Consider the following 23,082-nt stretch of genomic DNA (forward strand, 5'->3'; position numbering starts at 1 on the left):
TTTTTTTTTTTCCTTAAAGGTTCAGAGCTGTGGCGGGGGGTAGCCATGGTGGGGGCTGGGCAGTGGAGGGGGAATCATGGGGCTTGTGCAGAGCCCCCCATGCAGCGTGGGGTAGTGGGGGGCAACAGGGATCACCTACCACCCAGCAGTGATTTGAGGCTTTTTTTTTCCGTTGTGCTGGGAGCTGGGGCAGGTGGGGCAGTCACTGCCAGGCTGGGACAGTGGGCAGAGGATGGGCCTGGGTGACTCAGAGATTTGGCAGCAGCTGAATCTCCGAATCAGATTTTGGCTGAATCAATTCAGGACAATGATTTGAATCACCGGATAGGCCTCGTGTTTATATGGTAAACTTACTACACCTGGTAGTGGTGCATACATAATGAATGCATAACTGCATCCATTGGGACCTTGGGTGGACTGTTACCCAACACTGCTAACTAGCTTTCCTAAAGTATCTTTAAGGTAGACCAGATATAATTCCAGGCCTGAAGAAATCTGGTTAGCTGAGCAGCTACAGAGAGACAAGTGCTATTTGGGGGCAAAAGGATATGAAAATCAAACCACGCGGTCTGTACAAAAACTACTCATCATTCCCACATATGAACAAGATTCCATGAACTGCTCAAATTACAGCCCATGCACCTGTTTTTGTTTAGGAATAATTAAAGAACTCACCAGGCTAGATAGATCATAGAAACAATAAAGATGAGTAAAACAAATGCACCAGCAGCTACACCATAAACCCAGGTCTTCAGCCTGCCATCTATAAGGAATGAATGTTAGTCATTAGTTTGCACATTAGTTTTGTTGATTTATAAGCTTTGCTATAAGTATTTGTTGCTAAAAATCAATACATGTATAGAAACAATTAATTATGCATAAACAATATTAAGTTACTGGGTTACAGCTTGTATTTAAGACATTTCTAGTCTGCTACGCAGGAAATTAGGCATAGCAACTTTGGTTTGATTCACAAATATACACAGCCATATTATTTGTTACTTTGAGCATCAGGCTACTGAAAAGAACCAAAATTTGTTTTCATATTGTTTTCAATATTCACTTATGTATCTTTCATTTGACTTCCTGCTCATCAAGATGGAACAGACGGAATAGGGGAAAGTGTATGTGACAGGATTTCACTCATTAAAATGCAACCCTTTGAAGTAGGTGGTAATGAATAGTGCTGTAGTGTGATTATAATGTTAAGAAGTCCCCACCCAGGAGAAATGGGGAAGCATCTTTTATAGGATCACTTAGATTTTGATCCCTCAGCCCTAATAGCACTACTTTCAAACTTAACTCTTATTTTAGAAAAAAATCTGCTTGTTTTCACATAATTTGCTATTGTATTTGTGACCATCTTACGTCATCAACAATCTGTCTAAATGTGCTGTTGTTCTCAGAATTGCACACCTAGAACATTGTATTTCAAATCCTGCCAGTTTAGCTGCATTTCTATCATGAGAACCCCTTCCTCCCTAAACAAAAGTCACAGTTAAAACTGGTCTGAAACATAAATGGAAATACATTCTGTCTGTTGGTTTGTTTTTCAGCACAATGAGGTATATCCCAGACTTATTTCCCCTGACCTGAAATAAGCACTAAAACCCTATATAGGGAAAGATGGCCAGTCTAACTCTCTGCTGGGTCTTGGCTTTCTATTGCAGTCTTATTTGACTACGGATTTCCTGAAATTTGAAGACAGAAGATGACTTCCTGATTTGAGGCAAAAGGATGGATTTCAGTAAAGTTCTGAGAAAAGGAATTCTTTATTCACATTTCCCCCTTCCTTTTTTAAAAAAAAGTTTGATTTTTGACTGAGCCTTAGCCTCAACCAGTTCAGCTACTCCTAAATTGAATCTTATATTTGCAAACAGATTGTTGTTTGGGAGAATGGATAGCAGATGCACCCATTTTTTTGTTAATGCACATGCAAAAACTGCCATTCAGATTTGGATTTTTTCATATAGTGGAGGCCAAATTCCTTAATTACACTTTATAAATACCTCACAACATCAAGAGTGATGTTGGGTTTAAAGCATGTCATGGCATAACAAGACTCATAGGATAGAACAGATTAAATTCTGTCCATCCCATTCACACAACATTATTTCCAATATTGCACCAAGCTAGTAAAATTATGTGGTCATGACTTATTAATATCTTTGTAGACCCAGAATGCTATTTTATTGCTAGTTAAAATGGAAGTTTTTACAGCTTAACAGTGATGAATGTAATGACACTGATTTTTGTTTCATAAACCTCATAGGAACCTTCTGTGCTGTTGCAGAGGTAGATGCAAGTTTTATATCATCTAACAACCCATGATCTTGCATTCATGCAAATAACCTGATTGAGATTTAATTAATACAAAAGAATTATAGGTGGATTAGTGTAATAACATTTTACAACCTGAAGTAATGAAACAACTGATCCATTAAACATGGACTGAGAAAGTAGATTTGCCCTGACAGATCCAATTTTGGAAGTGATGGTGATTTAAGATATCATTATGACTATTTCAAGTTTTTCCCTCCTTGAGTTGTTTTTGTTCACTTAGGCATCTTAAAAAAAGTGCACTTTATTTTCATTATACTTTTCATGTTTAACATTTTTTTTTTAATGAGAAAAGGAAACCTCTTCTATTTTCTGATATCTAACTGGGTTTAGTCTCTATTTATATAATGGCACCAAGAAACTTCCAATAAATCATGAAACGCGATTCTTTAAAATATAAGCTGAATTATTTTGAGAGACAGGAGGATTGCACAGACTGGAACAAAAATGACCTAAAAATTCAACCAAAACTACAAGTGAAAGGAGCACACCTAAATCTTTCAGAGTTCATATATTTGCTCGCTTGCTTTTCAAAGTTGTTCATACTCAGCTGATTGTCACCAGGAGGGAAATAACTAAATGAACATGATGTTTTCTTTTGCCTGTGGTAGTGGTTTTTCATTTGTAGTAACTGGCATTTTCTTGCTACCTGAAATTAGGAAGTTTGATCTCATAAAACTTCCAACTATTCCTTAATCATAAAAGGATAGTTGACCTTGGGATGAGTTTCTAGATCCTTATTTGAATAGTGGTTTCTGTCATCTACTTATTGCCAGTCCTTTTGTTCTAAAAGCACTATACAGGGACTTGAACACAGAGATTTAAGGAAAAAATCATTATCAATGAGTAGCATGAAATACTTTCCGAAAACTAAAAGCATCCTGAACCTCACAGACGTTTCCTCTTGGGTTCAAGATCTACTGGTGTTTATACTGGAATATTTTTCCTTTACATTGATATTATGTTTTAATTACTTTTAGAGTCCCTCTACATTTGCAGGTAAAGGTGCAATAGGATCTACTGCATGATCCACACAGTCATACTTCCTGCCATGCCACATGTGCATAGCAGGAAGCATTATTATGGGATCATGCATTTTCCATCGTGCTTTATTGCTGGCACACAGGGAGTCTGATCCCAGGCTCCACCTGCACTGGCAGGAAGCAAATTCCTGTGGCTTGTAGACCCCTCACCAGAGGGATTGCTGCCTGTAGGGTCACCTCATTCACCACTGTAGCTGAGAGAGGCAACTGCTGCGATATCCGAACTATGGAGCACCCCTGTGGTGGAAGATCACAGCAGCTGCTGTCTCCCAGGCCAAGTGGTGTGTGGAGCCCCCCAGACGGCTGGGAGACTGCAGCTACTGTGATCTCCCAGCCATAGGGGTGCATCGTGCACCCCTGGGGCTGGAAGATGGCAGCAGCTGCAGTCTACTAATCATGGGGGGGCTCCATGCACCCCTGGGAGTGGGGGAGATTGCAGCTGCACCCCATGGCTGCTGGACTCCAGCATTGGCAGCTGTGGGATGCTGGGTCCCTGCACTGGGGGATGCTTCCAGGACCCTGGGTTTGCAGCTATAGGATGCTGGGTCATTGGCACCATGGGGCACTGCTGGGACTGAGTGTTACTTAAATTGCCATTTGCTCAAATTATGAGCAAGACTTTATAAAGGTGGATAAGGCAAGGTGCTGCGTTTACTGATTACATGAGTTGGACATAGAGGTTTGGACACACCATTCATACAAACACACACAAAATCATCATACACATCATTACACACATATACACAAAATAACCATTGCATCCACACATACCAGATATAGTTACCAGCAATAGTTGCTTAATATCAGCCCAGGGTGGCCAACCCAGGCTTACTGCATAGATGATGATGATTTGAAGATAGCAGATTTGAAGATAACCGCTGGAGCAGGATGAACAGATGCATCTGTGCTCTGATGAAACACCAGTAGAGAAAGAGACTCACACAACTTGGCATTTTTAAAGTGTTCTTTTATAGGAATTGACATCTTTTGTTTCAGTGCTTTGGGGTTTTTCCATACTCAGCTTTTGTTTCTGCAGTTGTTTTTCTTTTGTCTGCAGCTTATCTCAGCCTTGGAGTGTACTTGCTGCCCGTCTGGGTGCATTCCTTGTCCTCATTATTTCCTTTGTGCCCTAGACCTAAAAGGTATTCTTCAGCCATTCAATAATTAGTTTGCTGACTGGTAACTTACCTTTGGCACTGTGTTGCTCACTTAGACAGTTAAATCTTCTTCCTCTGCCTCTGCCATTCTTTTACCATTTACCCTTGTCCACACACTCATACATAAAGGCTATACAGGGTTCATTTACTTATGTCAAGCAGAAGGATACAAAATGGAGTTTTTAAGTTGCTTGCAGAACAAGACAAACATGGTTACATTTTGCTACCATTACACTCTATGTTAACATCAGCTACATTAGTTCAGTTCATGCTACCTGTCCCCCCTTTGACCCTTCAAACATTAGAGATGAATGGGTCATAAACTACATTTTTTTGATATGAAGATATTTTGTTTTTAATTGCAGTTTTTAAAGTTTTGGATTGATTTTATTTAACAACACATATAATACATGACAAGAAATAAACATTTTATTATCATAAACAACATTATTATAGGGTGCAGCATGATATTAAGAATAGCCATTTCTGAAGAAGCCTATTGTGTGAAGAAGTTATACCAATGATATGTAACATTTGGCTTATTTTGAAACCTTCAGGATTGTTTTTACCTAAATGCAATATAGAAATACTGTGCACTTGTGTGTTATTATGACTAGCTGTGGTTAATTGGGTTATTTGCAAATTTTGCATTAGAAGATCAAGCAGGTTGTTTAACTGACTTTTATAAAAACATTAAAATTTAGCAAATTGTTATTTTTTATATCTATATTTTGAATAATTTGTTTGGTGAAATAATATGTGAAAAATGGAGTTTGAATAACAGTGATAGTACACGTACATTGTTGCATGGGAGGAACTGAAGCATTTTTTTCCTTGTTAAATAATTTGTTTGAGTCCTATTAAAATACAGTTTGGTTGTGCTATTATTCAATTTATTTTAATAATGTGGATAGTTTGTTGCTCTGGAATAAACAGGGGTTTTTCCAAGAGTGGCACTGTGGGATATATTTATGGATAATCAGTTCATTTACTATATATATACAATGACTGACACTTTTGTTTTGGTTATTTGTATATTTGCCAATTAAATGAGGGGTTCAAATGTGCTTTTTTTGAACAAATGGAAGGGTTATGAATGACCATAACATTGTTGGGTGTGTGTGTGGTAATGTTTGAATTATCTGCATACTTAAGAGACTAGTTAGGGAGGTTACTCACATTTTTTAAATTAAGGGTTTACTTAACAAAGCAAACCCCTCCCCCAAACAAAAAACCCAAAAAGCAATAAGTAAAGCTAAGTTAAAATATCATGACATACAAATATATTAAAAATAGAAAAACACAACAACAAATACAAATTAACACTTGTTTTTTTATCAGTGTTTAACAGCCACTGGTCTTTTAGTTTATTAGTGTCATTGGCATTCTGTGGCTTTTAAATAAATTTAATACATTAACTTTCATACACCACTGAATAACTTTAACTGAAATACATGTACCTATTTTGATTTTTTTTAAATTGTATTTTATATACCACTGTACTAAGATAGTTAATGATACGCACTAGTAATGTAACATTTTTTTTTTTTTTTTTTTTTTTTTATTTACAACCTAACTCTTAGTTCTGGCCTTGCCTTTCATAAACTAAAACCAATTTTTGTCTTTTTTTCTTCTTACAGACACAAAGTTCAGTAAGCTTTATTTTAGCTTCCTTTAAAAGATTAAGGGTGATGAACTGCACACCACACACAATTCCTTCAGAAAAACTTTTTGTACCTTAAAAAGGAACTTTTAAACTATGCCTCTGAAGAGAAAAAACAAAACATGCCTCTGATAAGCTTACTGCTTTTTTCCTGCCCAGAATAACTCAGAGTAATTTTGGGCACTGATTTCTGTTTACAATGCTGTACCCTGATGTTTTTTAAAACAAACTGTTATGCTTCTGTAACAATTTTAATTTTTTAGGTCCTTTACTGTTCCCAGAGGGGGGTGGGAAGAACCAAGTTTCCCCTTACTTTCAATTACAAATTTTCTGCTACTGCCTGAGCAGATGTTCAGTAACATACCTTGTTTTTTTCATGCCACCGGCTACCTCTATCATTTTTTTGGCACACAGAATTCCAAAGTATCTGTTTTACATTTTTTTACTCACCGTTGCTTTTTTGAAACTGCACTGCCTGCATAACACTTTACCTTGCCATAACTTACACCTTACAAACTTTACAGAAATGCTCTTGTAACCATCCATAAAAGACTATAACCCTTTCCAAGGACCCTATCATTTACACAGCCTTTCCAGTAGAGAGATGACTTGTTTTGCTCTTTTTTAGCTTTTTATTGCAAACACAACAGGAGGTGTTTACTTAATTCCAAGTGGACCACAGCATGTACTCATGTCTGCTACTCTGCCTGACCCAGACAAACAAAGTTTTCTGGTCAGCAGTAACAAGCTACTTTTTCTGCACAAAACTTACAACCCTAGTTATAATTACCATACAACTTTACCTTACTACAAGTTTTAGCTAACCCCTTTAAAATGCCTCTTAACAGTTAGACGGAGGAAGAGATTTTTCGTAGCTTCCCATAAAACCCACACTGCTGCAGCCTCCTTTTTTATGGAGAGTGGTGGTATATAATATATTTGCATATAGTTTTTAAATTTGTCTTTTAAATCTACAATGCTATAGGCGACTGTTACTGCCTGTTTGGTCCATGGGCTATGTTCAAATTGCTGCAGCACTTGATTTAAAAGACTCATATCTTGCAGATATGTAGGCAGGGGGTCTTTGACATCTTTCACATCTGTTTTACTTTTTACTGTTTTTCTTTTGAACATCTTAACTTCTGTCTCCTTTATTTTTTTTACTGCTTAAAGTTAGTTACTGGTCGTTATTATTTAAATGAAGTATACTAGTTTGTAAGAATGTGCCAAAAAGTCTTATTTTTAAGATAATCAAGTCCAAAAACAAAACTTAAACTAAAGCAACAGACCCCTCTTTATAGGCAGTCCAGACTACCCTGGCAGTCCATAACCCACAGGTGGGCTTTTAAGTATTTACAACCCACAGGTGGCCTTTTCAAGTCAAACAAATTGTCTAAATATCCAGATACCCACAGGTGGGCTTTAAATTTTTCAAGTCACAACAAATTGCCTATCTTCAGACATTTCTCTATTTTTTTAATGTCGTCGGTCTCACCCGAGACTACTATACCCAGCACTTCTAAAGATGTGCACACCTTTAGATAGACAAACACATACACAGACAAAACTTACTATACAGATAACATACCACTGATTAATAACTGCAGCATACAAATTTATTCACCCCCACATGCATTCTCCACCAAAAATGTTACTCAAATTGCCAATTGCTCAAATTACGAGCGAGACTTCATAAAGGGGGATAAGGCAAGGTGCCGCATTTATTGATTACATGAGTTAGACATAGAGGTTCGGAGACACCATTCATACAAACACACACAAATCATCATACGCATCATTACACATAGGCAGGCATGCACATACACAAAACAACCATTCCACCCACACATACGCTAGATATAGTTAGCAGCAATAGTTGGGTGGCCAACCCGGGCTTATTGAGTAGATGATGATGATTTGAAGATAACAGCTGGAGCGGGGTGAACAAATGCATCTGTGCTCCAATGGAACAGCAGTAGAGAAAGAGACTCACACAACTTGGCATTTTTAAAGTGTTCTTTTATCGGGATTGACGTCCTTTGTTTCAGTGTTTTGGGGGTTTTCCATACCCAGCTTCTGTTTTTGCAGTTGTTTTTCTTTTTTCTGCAATTTATCTCAGCTTTGGAGTGTTCTTGCTGCCCTTCTGGCAGGATGGGTGCATTCCTTCTCCTCGTTATCTTCTTTGTGCCCTAGGCCTAAAAGGGATTCTTCAGCCATTCATTATTTAGTTTACTGACTGGTAACTTACATTTGGCGCCTTATTGCTTACATAAACAGTTAAATCTTTTTCTCCTGTCTCTATGCCATTTGTTCACCATTGACCCTTTTACACACACTCATACATAAAGGCTATGCAGGGTTCATTTACTTATGTCAAGCAGAAGGATACAAAATGTAGTTTTTAATTTGCTTACAGGACAAGACTAACGTGGTTACATTTTACTACTATTACACTCCGCTCTATGTAAACATCAGCTACATTAGTTCAGTTCATGCTACCCAAGTCCCTTTAGCTGTAGGACTCCCAGCCCCAGCTGGACATGGTGCATCCCTGAGGCTGGGTGGGAGCCTGATTAGGTGACTGGGCTTCCAGCTACTGGTAAGCCCTGCTACACATGCAAATGTAAGCTGGATACCAACCAGCTATAAAGGTAGTACACATTTTTGAGGTCTAACTTTATAGCTGGTTGGACCATTTTATGGAGTGTTAGGTACTTTGCACATGTAGCTGGATCAGTTAATTGTGCAACTGACTGGTAAACTGCGCAATACATGTAACGCATGCAGGTAGCCTTATGCAGAAAAATAGCTTCCACATAACACTACTACTTGATCAGTCATCCCTAAAAATAGAAGTTGCTTTTTGTAACAATTTAGGTCTGGTCTATGCTGAGTACTGAGATCATTTTAGCATTTGTTAGTTCCTGGATCTTGGCAGAAATGTGCTTACATGGGAAGACTGTACCCTTAAATTTCCTCTAAGGCTAAGACTGTTTTAGCTGTCCCAGTGGTAGGCATGGTGACAGATTTTAGGCATTCTTATGCTTCTTAGATAGTAATTCTACTTTCTGACAGTTATATCAGTACTGGCTATGACTCAGACATGCTAATTTAACATCCCAGACTTTAATAGTTGTTAGGACTGCCAGATACTCATGTTGAATTTCCCTCTACAGTATTTCTATCTGCAGTTTTACCATGAGAACGTCTTATGAACTGTCTTAACGAATGCCATGGGAAAAAAAAATCTCTCATTCATGTAAGGTTTAATTAAATATACTGATGCAGCAGCAGTGCAGGTTAAGAGTTATGTAAGCCTCCTTTTTTGTTCAATCTATGCAGATGGCTGTCTTAAATGTTCAATGATTTTCTTTCTGAAATCAGAAACATTTTAAGTGCCAAACCCTGTAGAAATACTTAGTATCGACAACTGTTCATTTTATGACTTCACCTGGTCCAAAAGGTTGCAGAAACCAGGTCCTTCCCCGTCCTGACTGGTTAGATGGCTGGGTAGGGTTCACAGCTCGACTTGTTTTCACATCTCCCTTTTTGTCCTCAATGGTGGGGATCACTACCACTGGGATGAGAGTGCACTGCTCAAGTGTGCCATCTGAGGACATTACTTCAGTGTATCCTTCTTCACAACTGCACGTTCTAGTCTGTAGGGAACAAGTGTTTTTACACTGTGTAGCAGAAAGCTCTGATTGCTATAAAGTATGACAACATAGATGACTGGAACTGGAAATTGCTCTGAGTGCCAGTCTGGAAGGCCACTATGTATGTTTGTATGGGATCTTCCCGATCAAAACAATGCTTTACTCACAGAAATACAGACAAAGGGACTGAGTTTGATTTAAAATACTAGGCTACTGAAATTTCTGAAAATGCTTCAGAACTAATGACATAAATGTTCAAAATCATGTGAAAACTAATGAGAGGCCATTCATTGACTTCTTAAATATATTAAGGCCTTGTGTTGTAATATATAGTAAATGCAATGGAAGAGGATAATTTGGTATGTTTGTATTCCAGTGGAGTGGCACATACCTCACTACAGTAAGAATGGGGTTCACTGCATGTTGGGTTACATGACCTGTCAGCATCTGGTTGGCGCATCACTAAACATCCCCCTGTAGGACAGAAAATCATATTTTGACACAATATCACCTCAGCCTAGTAAAACTACTGGATTTAGCCATGAAACTGAACTCGACAAAGTGTCACATGTTAACATTTTGTCAGTACAAGGACTTTGCTTGCTTAGGTGGATTTAAGGTGTTACTATTCTACAAAGTATGGGATAATGGTTTTCTACATATTCCATGTTTTTGTTTTAATAGGCAGAATACATCATTTATTATATTATATATATTATGTACACACTAGAAGAGATTTTTGTAGGTTGTTTCTAGTTGCTGGATTGTTTAGTTCACTAGATGTACATAATTGTGTTCATGGCAATGTTTTTGTTTTTATTTATATGTTAATTATATTTATATCCCACCCTATCCAAAAGACTTAGAGCTTCTTAATGCTTTTTGTAGCTTCAATGCTTAAGCAAAAGCTATGAAAAAAATAAACCACATTTTCGTCTGCATATTATGACTTTTGCCCATTAATTAGTCTCCAAAGGAGAAAAGTCTTTCAATCTGTAATCTGTTATTTGGCTTTCATTGCTCCTTCAGACTTTTAACACAATGCTGAGATAAAGAGGTAAAGCCTATCCTTGGTTCTCTCATCTCTCAAGAAGTCACCCTTCTTGGAGCTATTACCAGATGTTCCGAGGAGAAAATGTCTTAGGGAACCAAGAATAAAATTAATATTGAGACTTTGACAGCAAGACTTGAGTGAGTGTTCCCAATACTTTTCATTTTATTATAATTGTTTACACTCATTGCAGATTTATATACAGTGTAGAGTTATTGTTATGAATCAATGCAAATAATCAGGCTTTCATCATCATTTCAAACAGGCTTCTTTTTATTTTATTCAGAATCAAATGTGTATCTGACAGATGTCTATCCTACAAAAGAGGGATCTGTGTCCATTAGTTTAAAATTTTTACACTTAAAGCCCAACTGGTGCATATCAGACTCTTACACAAGTTGAGAATGATGATGAAATTCTGAAAAGCAAATTTTAGTATTACTGCAGCAGATGTAGTTAGATATAGCCATGTATTAAAAGGAGGGCTGATGAAGAATGAAGGAGTTGTCTTAAGAAATTTTACCCAGCCCCAGAAAGTAAAATCGTGTGACCTTGCATACAAGACGCATGCTTGTGCACACCCATGCAATAAAATATCAGTCATCCAGGGAGCTGCAGAAGGAAAGATCTGTCTCATCACCCTTTTCATTTTGAATTAATGAATCTGTAAAAACAATACCTCAATATAAAAAAAACCTATTCACAATAATTATTATGTGACATAATAAAAATAGAATTTTAGGTGGAAATAAACACAAAAGCAAACACAATTTACCATAGAGAGAATATATCTAAATAAAATATACTACTTCAGAGCCAGCTGAACAATAGCCTGGCCAGACATTTTAGACAGAAGAAATATATTGGGTCTCAGCCACAGTTTGTTCTTGAATTATCTTCTGCCCTTATAACATATACTACATCCCTCTTATTTCTCAAGAGGCCACTGTTCCCAGGCAGGTTTTCTGAAGGGAAAATGTCTTAAGGGACTGAGAACAGAACAAATATTGAGTCTTTGATATCAAGATTTGAATGAGTGTTCCCACTCCTATTAGTATACGTACAAATCTTCATGTTCATTGCATTGTGCAATGTTTACATACAGTTATGGTTATGCATAGAGGTCTACCAAACTGAAGAAGGTGACTGGCTAATTTTGCAGGCAGATTCTAGCACCGGCCACCATTTTTTATGAGCTAAGTACAACGGGGGACCCCCCTCCCACACCTCTGAGGGGTCCTGGCAGTCCCACTCTCCCCAGAGATTGCCATGTGGCTTCAAACTGTAGCTTAATTACCCCGATTAATCCTGGAGATGCAATTAATCCATGCTAAATAACATGTGGATTAATGGCTTTCCCAGGCTTAATCGGGGTAATTAAGCCATGGTTTCGGGCCATCCCCATGTGGCGGGCTCAACTACTTGGGCAGGCTCACTGCAAAAACCAAAAAACTTATTGGAAAGCAGAGAAACCCTACACCAGTCTTGGTGTACAGGTGGCAGGATGGAGGGTGGCAGGGAGAGAGCAGAGGCAACTTAGGGCAATTGGGATAGATCCTGGATGATTGGAGAAGGGAAAATATAGTGCCCATCTTGAAAGGGAAGAAGGATGATTTGGGGAACTACAGACTGGTCAGCCTCACCTGAATTCCTGGAAAAATCAAGGAGCAGGTTCTTAAGAAATACATTTCTAAGCATTTTAAGGGGAGGAAGGTGATTAGGAATAGTCAACATGGATTCACCAAGGACAAGTTATGCCTGGCCAAACTGGCTGCTTTCTATGAAGAGAGGACTGACTCTGCAGATGCGGGAAGAGCAGTGGATATGATATACCTCGACTTTAGCAAGGCTTTTGATATGGGCTCCCACAACATTCTTACAAGAAAACTGAGGAAGTATGGGTTGGATGAATGCACTGTAAGGTGGATAAAAAACTAGCTGGATCATTAAGCTCAACAGATAAGTAATCTGTAGTAGTCTCGATAGCTAGTTGGCAGCTAATATCAAGTGAAATGCCCCAGGGATTGATCGTGGGGCTGGTTTTGTTCAATATATTCATCAACAAAGAAGATAGGATGGAGTGCACCCTCAGAAAATTTGCAGATGCCACCAAGCTAAGGGGAATAGTAAATATGCTGGGGTGTAGGGCTAGAATTCAGAGACCTTGACATATTGGAGAATTTAGCTAAAAGAAATCTCATGGAGTTTAATAAGGACATTTGCAAAGTCCTGCATTTAGGACAGAATAATCCCATGCACTAGTACAGGCTGAGGACTGACTGGCTAAGCAGCAGCTCTGTAGAAAAGGACTTGGGGGTTACAGTGGACAATAAACTGAATACGAGCCAACAATGGACTCTTGATACAGGAAAAAGACTGAGGGTTGGATTTAATAGCAGCCTTCAGCTACCTGAAAGTTTGTTCCAAAGAGGAAGGAGCAAGATTGTTCTCAGTGGTGGCAGATAACAGAATAAGGAGGAATGCTCTCAAGTTGCAATAGGGAAAGTTAGGTTAGATATTAGGTAAAACTTTGGGTAGTAAAGCACTGGAGAGGCTACCCAGAGAAGCTGTAGAATCTCCTCAGAGTTTTTTAAGACCTGGCTAGACAGTACTCTGGCAGTGATGATATAGCTGGGGATGGTCCTGCTTTAAGTAGAGGGTTGGTCTCCTGAGGTCCCTTCCAACCCTAATCGTCTATGGTTCCATATTGTATGAAATAGAAAAATATGTTTTTCTCCATTTCAGTGTTTCTCTCTCTCTCTTTCTCTGTGTGCAGGTGTAATATAGTTCTGTACATAATAGGGAAATCGATTACAATTTGAAATTCTAGAACCCGGATGATGAAATTGTAAGATGTAAAATACTTAGTCCGTCCTAAGGAAGGCATTACTTTGCATTCAGTTACTCTTAACTGTCATACTGTGGATGGTCTTTCAAGTCCTATTTTGTAACAGACTGATGATCCATAATATACTAAATACACAATCATGAAACAATGGTAATACTGTGCTAGTAAATCTGTAGTACTATTGGAAGATGCAATATTTGACCATTATTTGCAAATCTTTTGGGAAAACCAGCAATATTTCCACTCAATTTTATTCTTTCTAGACCTGACTGACTTCTGTGTTAGGAAAAAATAACATTAGTACTTACCCGTAACATTTAAACCATCTGATCTTTGGCACCACACTGTCCTAGAAGAACCCTTCCATGGGCTAGCCATCCATTTGTATTCATAACATTGGCCATCTGCATATAAAATACTGACACTTAGGGCTTTGTTAAAAAAACTTTCTTTGGACAACACCATGCTGCTTACCATTGACTGCCAATTATTTATAAAGAGCACACATGTAAATAAAATTCCAATTTAGAAAAATGAAACACTGTTATAAGCAAACCTTATTTGGATGATGATTTGGGGGCTATTTCAGATAATGTAATATATTAAACAACTCAGTAGTAACTCAGTATTTTTTGAAGGCTGTGTGCAGACTGGGTAGGTGACTGATGGAAGAATCACCCAGTGCCAAATAAGTCTCAAAACACTAGTTGGAGAAAAACACAAACAATAGCTGCTGTAGGAGGAAGACCACCTGTCTCCTCACATTTTAGTCTAATAACCCTATGGTTAAAGCAGTTATCAGTAAGCAGGGGAACCAAGTTCTTGGCTCTCCTCAGTCAGAGAGAGTTTGAAACTGTCTCCTGCTTTACTATAAAGTGCTATAATGTCCAGGCCACAGCTAATTATTACTCATAGCATTCTCCAGACCTTCACTTAAGGTTGGCTCGCTTCACCTTGCAATTAACAGTAATTGGACAAATTGAATAAACAGCACTGCATTAATGGAAGCATAGGCCCAGGCTACAGCCTCCATCTCACTGATCTAAATAACCTCTGTGTTATTCTTCTCCCCTTGGGTGTCCTTCAAGAAGACAGAATTACTATTTTCTCACAAGTTTTGCTATGCATAAACAGTGGTTACTCAGTAAAAAAAACCCAAAACAATTAATGATATTTCTAAAAAAGTGCAAAATTTAAAACCTTATACTGGTTTAAAAATACTATTAGAAATGGGCAAAGCTCTTGGAAGTTTTGAGTAAAAATCCTAAACAGCTTTTTATACAATTATTAACATTTTCAACATTTTTTCAGTAACTAAAATTTGGCTAAGAAAAAATCAAATGCTTGGTCTTTCTTAGTAAATACATGTTTATCTTGATTTCTTCAATTAACGGAACATAATACTGCTCTTATCTTACCTTATAACAGTAGAAACCTATCTCCTGTGTATTTCACTACTCACCACTACATGATCTTGTTTCCAAAGCCTGTTCTGGACAAAGATGTTGGTTTTCCAATTCCTGAATGATCACTGCCCGGGAACGGACTTGTATCCCCCCAAAACCAAGATCTTCACCATTAACACAAGTCAGCTGACAAAGACTCCATTCTGACCACTCCTTCAAATAACAATCACCTGTCCAACATCAATGATATAAGAAAGCTGAAGATGCTGCTACAAAAAAAATTTGGAATGTTAATTATAAGAGCTGTATAATTTTGATTCAAATTGGCCCACTTACCTCTCCCTCAGCTGTGAAGGACATTCATTTTAGAGTCATACTTACCTTTATTCTAAGACAAAATTATTATAATATCCTATCCAGCAGAAATGATTCATCAGGAAATTTAAGGTGACACAAATTCTTATTTATGCTAATACATTCCAAGAGTTTGTAGCATTAATATGTCACCCTAATTTTAGGTCTCTGATTAATATTACATCCAATGATTTAGCTTTCAAAAAATGAGAGGTAATGTATGTTCCATCTTAATTGTGATGTAAACATGATCTGTAGGATAGCTTTTACCTCTTCTTGGCTTGGAAAGAACATATCTTGCTAGTTGCTAAGATAACATAAATTGTTTCATAGTCTGTACTGGTTTAATAGACAGATTGTTATCACATAAAAGCATTGAGGAAATGACCAAACTGCAGGGAACATTCTTTGTTCGGAAATGAATGGACTATGTGACCTGTGAGTTCTATGACAAGCGGAATCTGAAGAATGTTATCCAATCCTTCAAGACAAAAGAATAAAATCTCAGTAGCTTACTTATTGGCTTTACAGTCAATGACAATCTGAGTCATGGTATAAAAAAATTTTGCTAATCATTCTGTGTAAAAGGTAACTAGAAAACTAAAATATACAAAGAAGGACTGAATGAACATCTTCAACTTTAATTATTTCAGCAAGAGGGTAATTAAAAATTCAAGTTACCTTAAATTTGCTGATATCAATTATAATCATCATTGTGTTGACCAGATGCCTGATTAATGAAGGACCTTTATTTGCCCACATTACAAAATCATATAAAGAAATACATTATTGAAGAAGTGACACACAGATAATAGGAGGGCAAATAGTTTGTTTTTGGAAACATTAGCTATAGTGTATCATTAGCATATTCACCACGGGGCAGTTATCCTCATTGGCTAAACATGAGATAGCTTGAGCAAAGGTTGTTGCTCAGCAGTTTAAAAACCAACCAAGAATTGATATTTTTCTTAAAAATATGATTAACAAATCTTAGATCACCTTAGTCTTCTGATTTTCTACTAGAAAGTGAAAATATGTAAAGACAAAACATTGGATTAACTAAAATATCACTGCATTTGGGAAATCACAGCTGTCTCTACTCTGCATAGTCAATAAAGTTCCATGAAACTTGTAATGTCTTTGGGCAAAATATCTCCATGGTCCACTACTGTGTAGTGTGATGTATGTCAACCATTTGCAGGGATATCCTTCCATAGCTCTTTCAAGTGAATGGGATTTGCCATTTGTATGATCCTTTATATGATGAAAGGTTCTATTTATAAATTAAAGTGTTAGGGCAAGGACACGTGTAACACTTAGACCAGTTTTGATATGGTTTAAACCTGAAATGGACAGACATACAAACAAGTTTAAAACTACCGGAAATGGTTAAAAAAAATACCTGGAAAATCTCTTTTGAACAGTTTCCCAGTGCACCGGGTCAGTGATTATATGTGGACATGAAGACTTCCATGACACAGGTTTGGTTGGTTCTCCAGACATCCCAAACTGCCTTGCTCCTCACTCTCCCCTTTCCCCCCACTGCTGGACTGACTGCTTTGATATGTAACAAGAACTCTGTTGCCCTCTTTGTTCCCTTTTGTTGGCACTTTTTTAAAAAATCAACGAGTTCCCTTATGCTGCTTGTTCAATAAAAGCGCTCTAACATCCAGCTGTGTCCTTACTCTCTATTTGACCACATGCTCCAAGTATGCCCTCCCTCCAGCATCTGGAAACCCAGAAATGTGGGTCCGAGCCTAGCCCCCCACCCTACCCCTCCCTGTGTCAGGCAGTACTTGGAAAACTTCAGTCAATTGCAGACAATTAAAATGTATGGGACTCATGTTTGGAAAAGAAGGGATAGTAGAAAAGTGAAAACTGCCTCAACCACAGGTCACCTACCTCTGGGAGCTCTCAAACTGTGATTACAAGCACCCACCCCCAGCTAGACCATTGCGAGGCATGATGGGCTGTGGGGTCATTCTCACCCCCTAGTATCAGAGCCACAGCATTTCACAGGCAATTGGAAATTGGTTCACAATCAGTGATATTTGGGGATGCTTGTGTTTTCTGTGTCTACAGCCTTATTTTAGCAATTGCAAAAAAGTATGTTTTTTTTTAAGAGATACATATACATTAGAACTCAGTTACATGCTTTTTTCCTTTTCATTTTTACATCATATAGACAGGTGTTTGATTTTCAGCAAAACCTTTGCAATTCATCTTTAAAAGCTGTTATCATCTATAGTTCTTAATTTAGTTTTCCCTACTGAACAAACGGTATTCATGCATGTGTGACATGATTGGTAGGGAGACGTGATTGGTAACTCCAGCATCTGATCTACCTGCACTAGCAATAAGGATGATTGGATCCGATGCTGGATCAGCTGTTTGGCCATGGAATGCTGCTGCCTCTGTGAGCCTTGTCAGCTGCAGGGCTGGTAGGTGGTGCACCACTGTGGCTGGGAGCTGATGAGGCTCACAGCAATCCCTGTGCTGCACCTGCTAGGAGCCCCACGGCTAACGAGGATCATAGTGGGGGTGAAAAATTAAAGGGGAACTTGGAGGGTGGGGCTGATCCCATGAGACAAGAGCCCCCCTGTAAGAATTGAAAATCATAACACGGCGGGGGGGGGAGGTCTCTGATTGGACTCCTCCTTCACTTAGGTGGACTTGTTAATCAATGAACCAGTTTAATTTTTTTCCAGACTACCCCAAGAGTGAAAGTGTAATTTGAGCCCTGCAGCTGATGAGGCTCAGAGACTTCTTCCCACTGCCCCGCTCCCCACCTCATGAGCTCCACAGCTGATAAGGCTCATGGGGGGGCATAACGGAGGGGGGAACAACCAGGAATGCTGCTGCTACTCTGAGCCTTGTCAGCTGCAGGACTGGGGTCCCATCAACTGAGGGGTTCTCAGCCACAGGAAGACCCCTGGCCACACATTCAATGAATGTTGTGATAAGAACAAACTACATAGTTATTACACATTTTTAGTGGAATAACTTTGTATCTTAGTGCTATTTTATCACCCCATTAATTGGTTGAATGTGTAGCTGGGTCACAACTTAAACATAATTAACTGGTTAATCACACCTTAAGTGTAACATTTAGATGGGACCTAAGCATTGCTTTTCCCTAGTCACTACATTTGTATTAGAATTGCAAGGTAGGAATGTCCAGTCACTATTAAAAAATTCCTACTGAAAAGTATTTTTTTTAAGTTTGATGGGTCAGTGCTATATAAATATGTAGAAGATACTTAATAGCTTGTAGCTGATCATTTATCTTTGTTTTCAGTTGTATATAACACCTTATCTTAACCAGCTTGATATGGAACTACCTTTATCTGAATAAGCATGTTACCTGGACAAGGAACGGTGCAAGCTTCTTCAAGTACCATCTTCTTATTGCCATCAATAACAGGCTCTATTTCTCCACAAAACTCCTCATCTACTACTTTACCAATATCTTCAGTGGATCCGTCATAAACCACACAGGAAATGTTCCGGATTCTTGTCCCCTCTCCACACTGAGCATCCTGAGGAGGAAAGAAATAAAAATGTTGAACAGAAAAAGCTAGCCTTCATTGGTTACATCATCAATACTTATTCTGATAAAGTAGCAATACTCAATCATTGTTTTATGCCAAAGATTTGGAAAATAAGCTGATTTACATCCTGTAGCATACAGTGCTTGACGCAAGAGTACTTTGAGATGGAAACTAGCAAGGCAATTAGAAAGGTTTTACAAGTATGTCAGACAAAAAAGGAAGGCCAAGGAAAATGTAGGTACTTTAGTAAATGCAGAGGGCAATCTAGTAATAGAGGATGCAAAGAAAGCTGAAGTATGTAATACCTTCACAAATAATGTCAGCTATCAATTTATAAGACCAGTTAGCAGCACAGATAGGAGAGGAGATAAGCAGGGTATCCCATGTCCCACAGAAAAACAGGGATTCCTCCCTTTACCCAAGGAAAATGTGGATTTTTCATGTTAATGGAAAAACCCATGGATTTTGCACTTTTGCAAAGAGGAAAAGCCATAGAGAAGGTTATCAAGGAATCTGTTTCTAAGGGCCTGGAGAAAAACAAGGTGATCAAAGAACAGCCCACATGGATTCATCAAGAGCAATTCATGCCCAACCAACCTGAATTCTTGCTATGACAAGGTAACAGGCTCTGTGGATGAGAGAAGACCAGTGGGTATGATATGCCTGGAATTCAACAATATTTCTGGCATTCTCGTTATAAGCTAAAATAATAAAGCCCAGATGAAAGTATTGTAAGGTGAATTCATAACTCAGGCAGACTCAGCATGATCCCTTTGGTGACCCATCATGGTATGACCTCCTGGGTGGCTCAACTCAGCCTGACCCATGAGTGATCATTATGTTCAAAGAGCTGTCAAAAATGGCTCAATGTTTAGTTGGGAGGAGGTAGGGCTTTCCAAGTGCCTGTTCTCGGTCTAGTGTGTTTAACATCTTCATTACTGATCTGGAGGATAGGATAAAGTACATGCTTATCAACTTTTCAGGCAATAGCAAGTTGAGTGGGGTAATAGGCTCTTAGGGCATCTATACACATGCTCCAAGGTGGAGGGGTGTTTTAACTAAAGCTTATTAAATGAGCTTTAGTTAAAGTGCCCCTGCTGCCATTTTGAAATGCAGGGACACCAAATACATGCGACAAGGAGGCTGCTGGAGCATGCTAATTAGCATGTATCAGCAGACTTGAAGCAGAGTTGATAAATCAAATGCTCCAACATGTGCTAATTAGCACACGTCAGAGCAGAGCTCCATCACATCTATAGGTGCCTTTTGAAGGATAGGGTTAGGTTTCATAATGATCTTAATGCACTAGAGAAATAGTCTGAAATCAATCAAATGAAATTCTACAAGAACAAGTGTAAAATCCTGCACTTTGGATGGAACTACTGCATGAGCACAAACAGACTGGGGCCTGACTGGCTCTGCTGCAAGACTGCAGAAGAGGATGTGGGATTACAGTGGACTGCATACTGAATATGAGCCAACAATGTGATCTTGCTGGAAAAAAGACCAGGAGCATACTGGGCTGTATTTATAAGTGTCACTTGTAACTCCATGAAAGTGGCTCTTCTACTCTATTTAGTACTGGTGAGGCCTCATCTGGAGTGCTGTATCCAGTTTTGGGCTCCTCACTTCAAGGAAGATGTGGGTAAGCCAGAAAGAGTTCAGTGGAGAGTGACAAAAATAATTAGAAGTTTGGGAAACGTGTCATGAAGAAAGGCTGAAAGAACAGGTTATTTCATCTGGAAAAGAGAAGACGGGGTGGGGGGTGGGAAGGGGAATTGAAGAGCAGTTCTGAAATACCTGAAGGGAGGCTATGAAGAGAATGGAGATAGACTTTTTTCTATGGACGAAGGGAACAGGACTAGGAATAATGTTCTTACATCACAGCAGGTGAGATTTAGGTTGCATATTTCTCATGAGAATGGTTAAGCTTTGAAATAGGCTACTCAGACTTTGTGGAACTCTATCCTTGGAAGTTTTTAGGAGCAGGTTAGACAAACACTTGCCTAGGATAGTCAGAGATGATCCTGCTATGAGGCGACCTCCTGTGGTTGCTTCTGACCCTATTTTTCTCCGATTCTATGAACAGCCCCTAATCATTCTAGAGGGACCCTCAGTGGTTGTCAAAAAGACAAAAACAAAACAAACACCTATGCTGCCATATTTTGACTGCTTTGACAATTAAAAATAATAGTCCTAATGAGGAATAACCACTGGACAGAATTTAAAACGTCACCTGCAGAAGGATTATTTTAGCCATTCAGTAAATCAAACAAAAGAAAAGTACCATATTTCACCCAGAACCCACCACCAAGTCCCTAACAAAAAGATTGTCTTCCCAACATTTCATGGAAGTGAATCTTAGAGCCACAGTACTGTTACAGAGAACTCGAGCACATCTGTTAACCACACATGTCATAATATCATATACAAAAATATTTTCTGGATTAAGGCACTCTCTTACACAGGTAGATGCCAACCAGTTATTTTACTATGGAATTATAGCTCAGATAGCACCGTTTATGTCTGTCTTAGAATAATAAGGTCAGCTATAGAAAAATATCAATGCTAAAAGTAACAACCTGTGTTATGTTCTTGGATACACAGATACTGCATACAATTGTTAACCATTCTGTAAAGTTATACGTGCACATCACAAACATCCCTGAATGCAGAGAACAGAGTAACATCTAATGTTCATTAGAACTTTTACCTCAACTTTGCACTCAGCCCACTGGCCATACTGCCATCGGTAACAAGGCTTTACTGGACAGGGTTTGAATTGTTCCATCTGAGAAGGACAAGGCCTCCCATCGCCCTGGAAAGGCTGATTTACTGTCCTCCTTCGTATCATCTTTCCTTTAAAGAAGAGAGAGTGATATAAGCAACTTTGAAGTGGATATATTTATTTGTCTGTTTCAATCCCTAAAAACTATGAGTACAATTTACTGTTACTCTACTTCTGGCAAAGTGGACTATACAGCACACCTGTTGTCTTATGTCCGCTAGGTGGATTTTTAGGTTTCCTTGGATATGTACTATCTACATTGTTATTTGCATGTACTGGGTGTAATACAATACAATCCTTGATTAGGTCTCATTATGTGTTGTTATAACATAGTGACAGTGGTAGCAATAATAATAGTTTATTATTCAGCTGCACGAGGAAAAACAAAAGGTACCTCTTTTTGATTTACTATTTTGTTCATGGCATCTCTACTGAAACATGGGAAACCAAAATTTCTTATATCTGGAGTTCTGTTGCTAGAATGGAATTATTAAGACTTTTAATTCACTACGTTTTCATTGGATTTAATCTAGAAGTCCTTTCAATTCACAAGATGCTAGTTGCCTTAGTTCAGCAAACAGAGGGAGCTTGCCACTTTTGCTCTTTGTTTCCCTGGGTATTATCGTAATGCAGAATTCTCAGAGGACAGAAGTGTTTCAGACCAAAGGAAAATCATAATGTCATAAAAACTTGGCACTTCAAGGGATATCTTCAAATATTGCTGTTTTAAAGCACATTTAACTGTACATTTATATGGACAAAGTTGAACATGAAACTAAGTGACTCTGGGAGCCACTCTAATTAAAGCACAGCCACATCTCACTTAAAAACTGTGGCGGGGATGCTTAACTAAAGCTTGTTTGATGAGTTTTATTTCAAGTGCTCCCACTGCCATTTTTAAGATACATGAGACGCAGGAGGCTGCTGGAGCTCAGCAATTGCGCAGCAACTGGAATTCCAGCATGTCGGAGCAGCCTTGATACTCATGTATAGGCACCCTGAAAGCCTGAGGGCAGAATTTCATAAGAGAACAGGAGTGCTTAGTACTTTGGAAAATCTGGCCTTGGATTTCCATCTTGAAATCATCCTGTTTCTATCTAAGCAACTAAGAACTCTCCAATTGGATATCCTGTAATTTATGTGCAAAGGATTCAGATATAAAAGTGATGAGGACCACTGATTGCTTATAAATAATCAAATACTACAGCAGCAAGCTATTGACTGT

The 23,082-nt window shown here is 38.5% G+C and overlaps 1 protein-coding gene across 3 annotated transcripts in view; it reads right to left on the bottom strand.

Moving 5' to 3' along the window:
* Positions 1-23,082, bottom strand: part of THSD7A (thrombospondin type 1 domain containing 7A) — a 519,106-nt gene that overhangs the window by 6,188 nt on the left and 489,836 nt on the right. For all 3 annotated transcript variants that reach the window (XM_019533950.1, XM_019533945.1, XM_019533947.1), the window contains 7 exons: positions 21,783-21,928; positions 18,883-19,057; positions 15,221-15,394; positions 14,067-14,162; positions 10,251-10,333; positions 9,655-9,862; positions 676-763 (listed from right to left, as the gene is read on the bottom strand). In XM_019533950.1, coding sequence (XP_019389495.1) covers positions 676-763; positions 9,655-9,862; positions 10,251-10,333; positions 14,067-14,162; positions 15,221-15,394; positions 18,883-19,057; positions 21,783-21,928 — 970 coding nt within the window. The remainder of the gene's footprint in view (positions 1-675; positions 764-9,654; positions 9,863-10,250; positions 10,334-14,066; positions 14,163-15,220; positions 15,395-18,882; positions 19,058-21,782; positions 21,929-23,082) is intronic.

This window comes from Crocodylus porosus, unplaced genomic scaffold (genome assembly GCF_001723895.1).
Source record: "Crocodylus porosus isolate Cpor-Errol unplaced genomic scaffold, CroPor_comp1, whole genome shotgun sequence".
Taxonomy (NCBI): Eukaryota; Metazoa; Chordata; order Crocodylia; family Crocodylidae; genus Crocodylus; species Crocodylus porosus.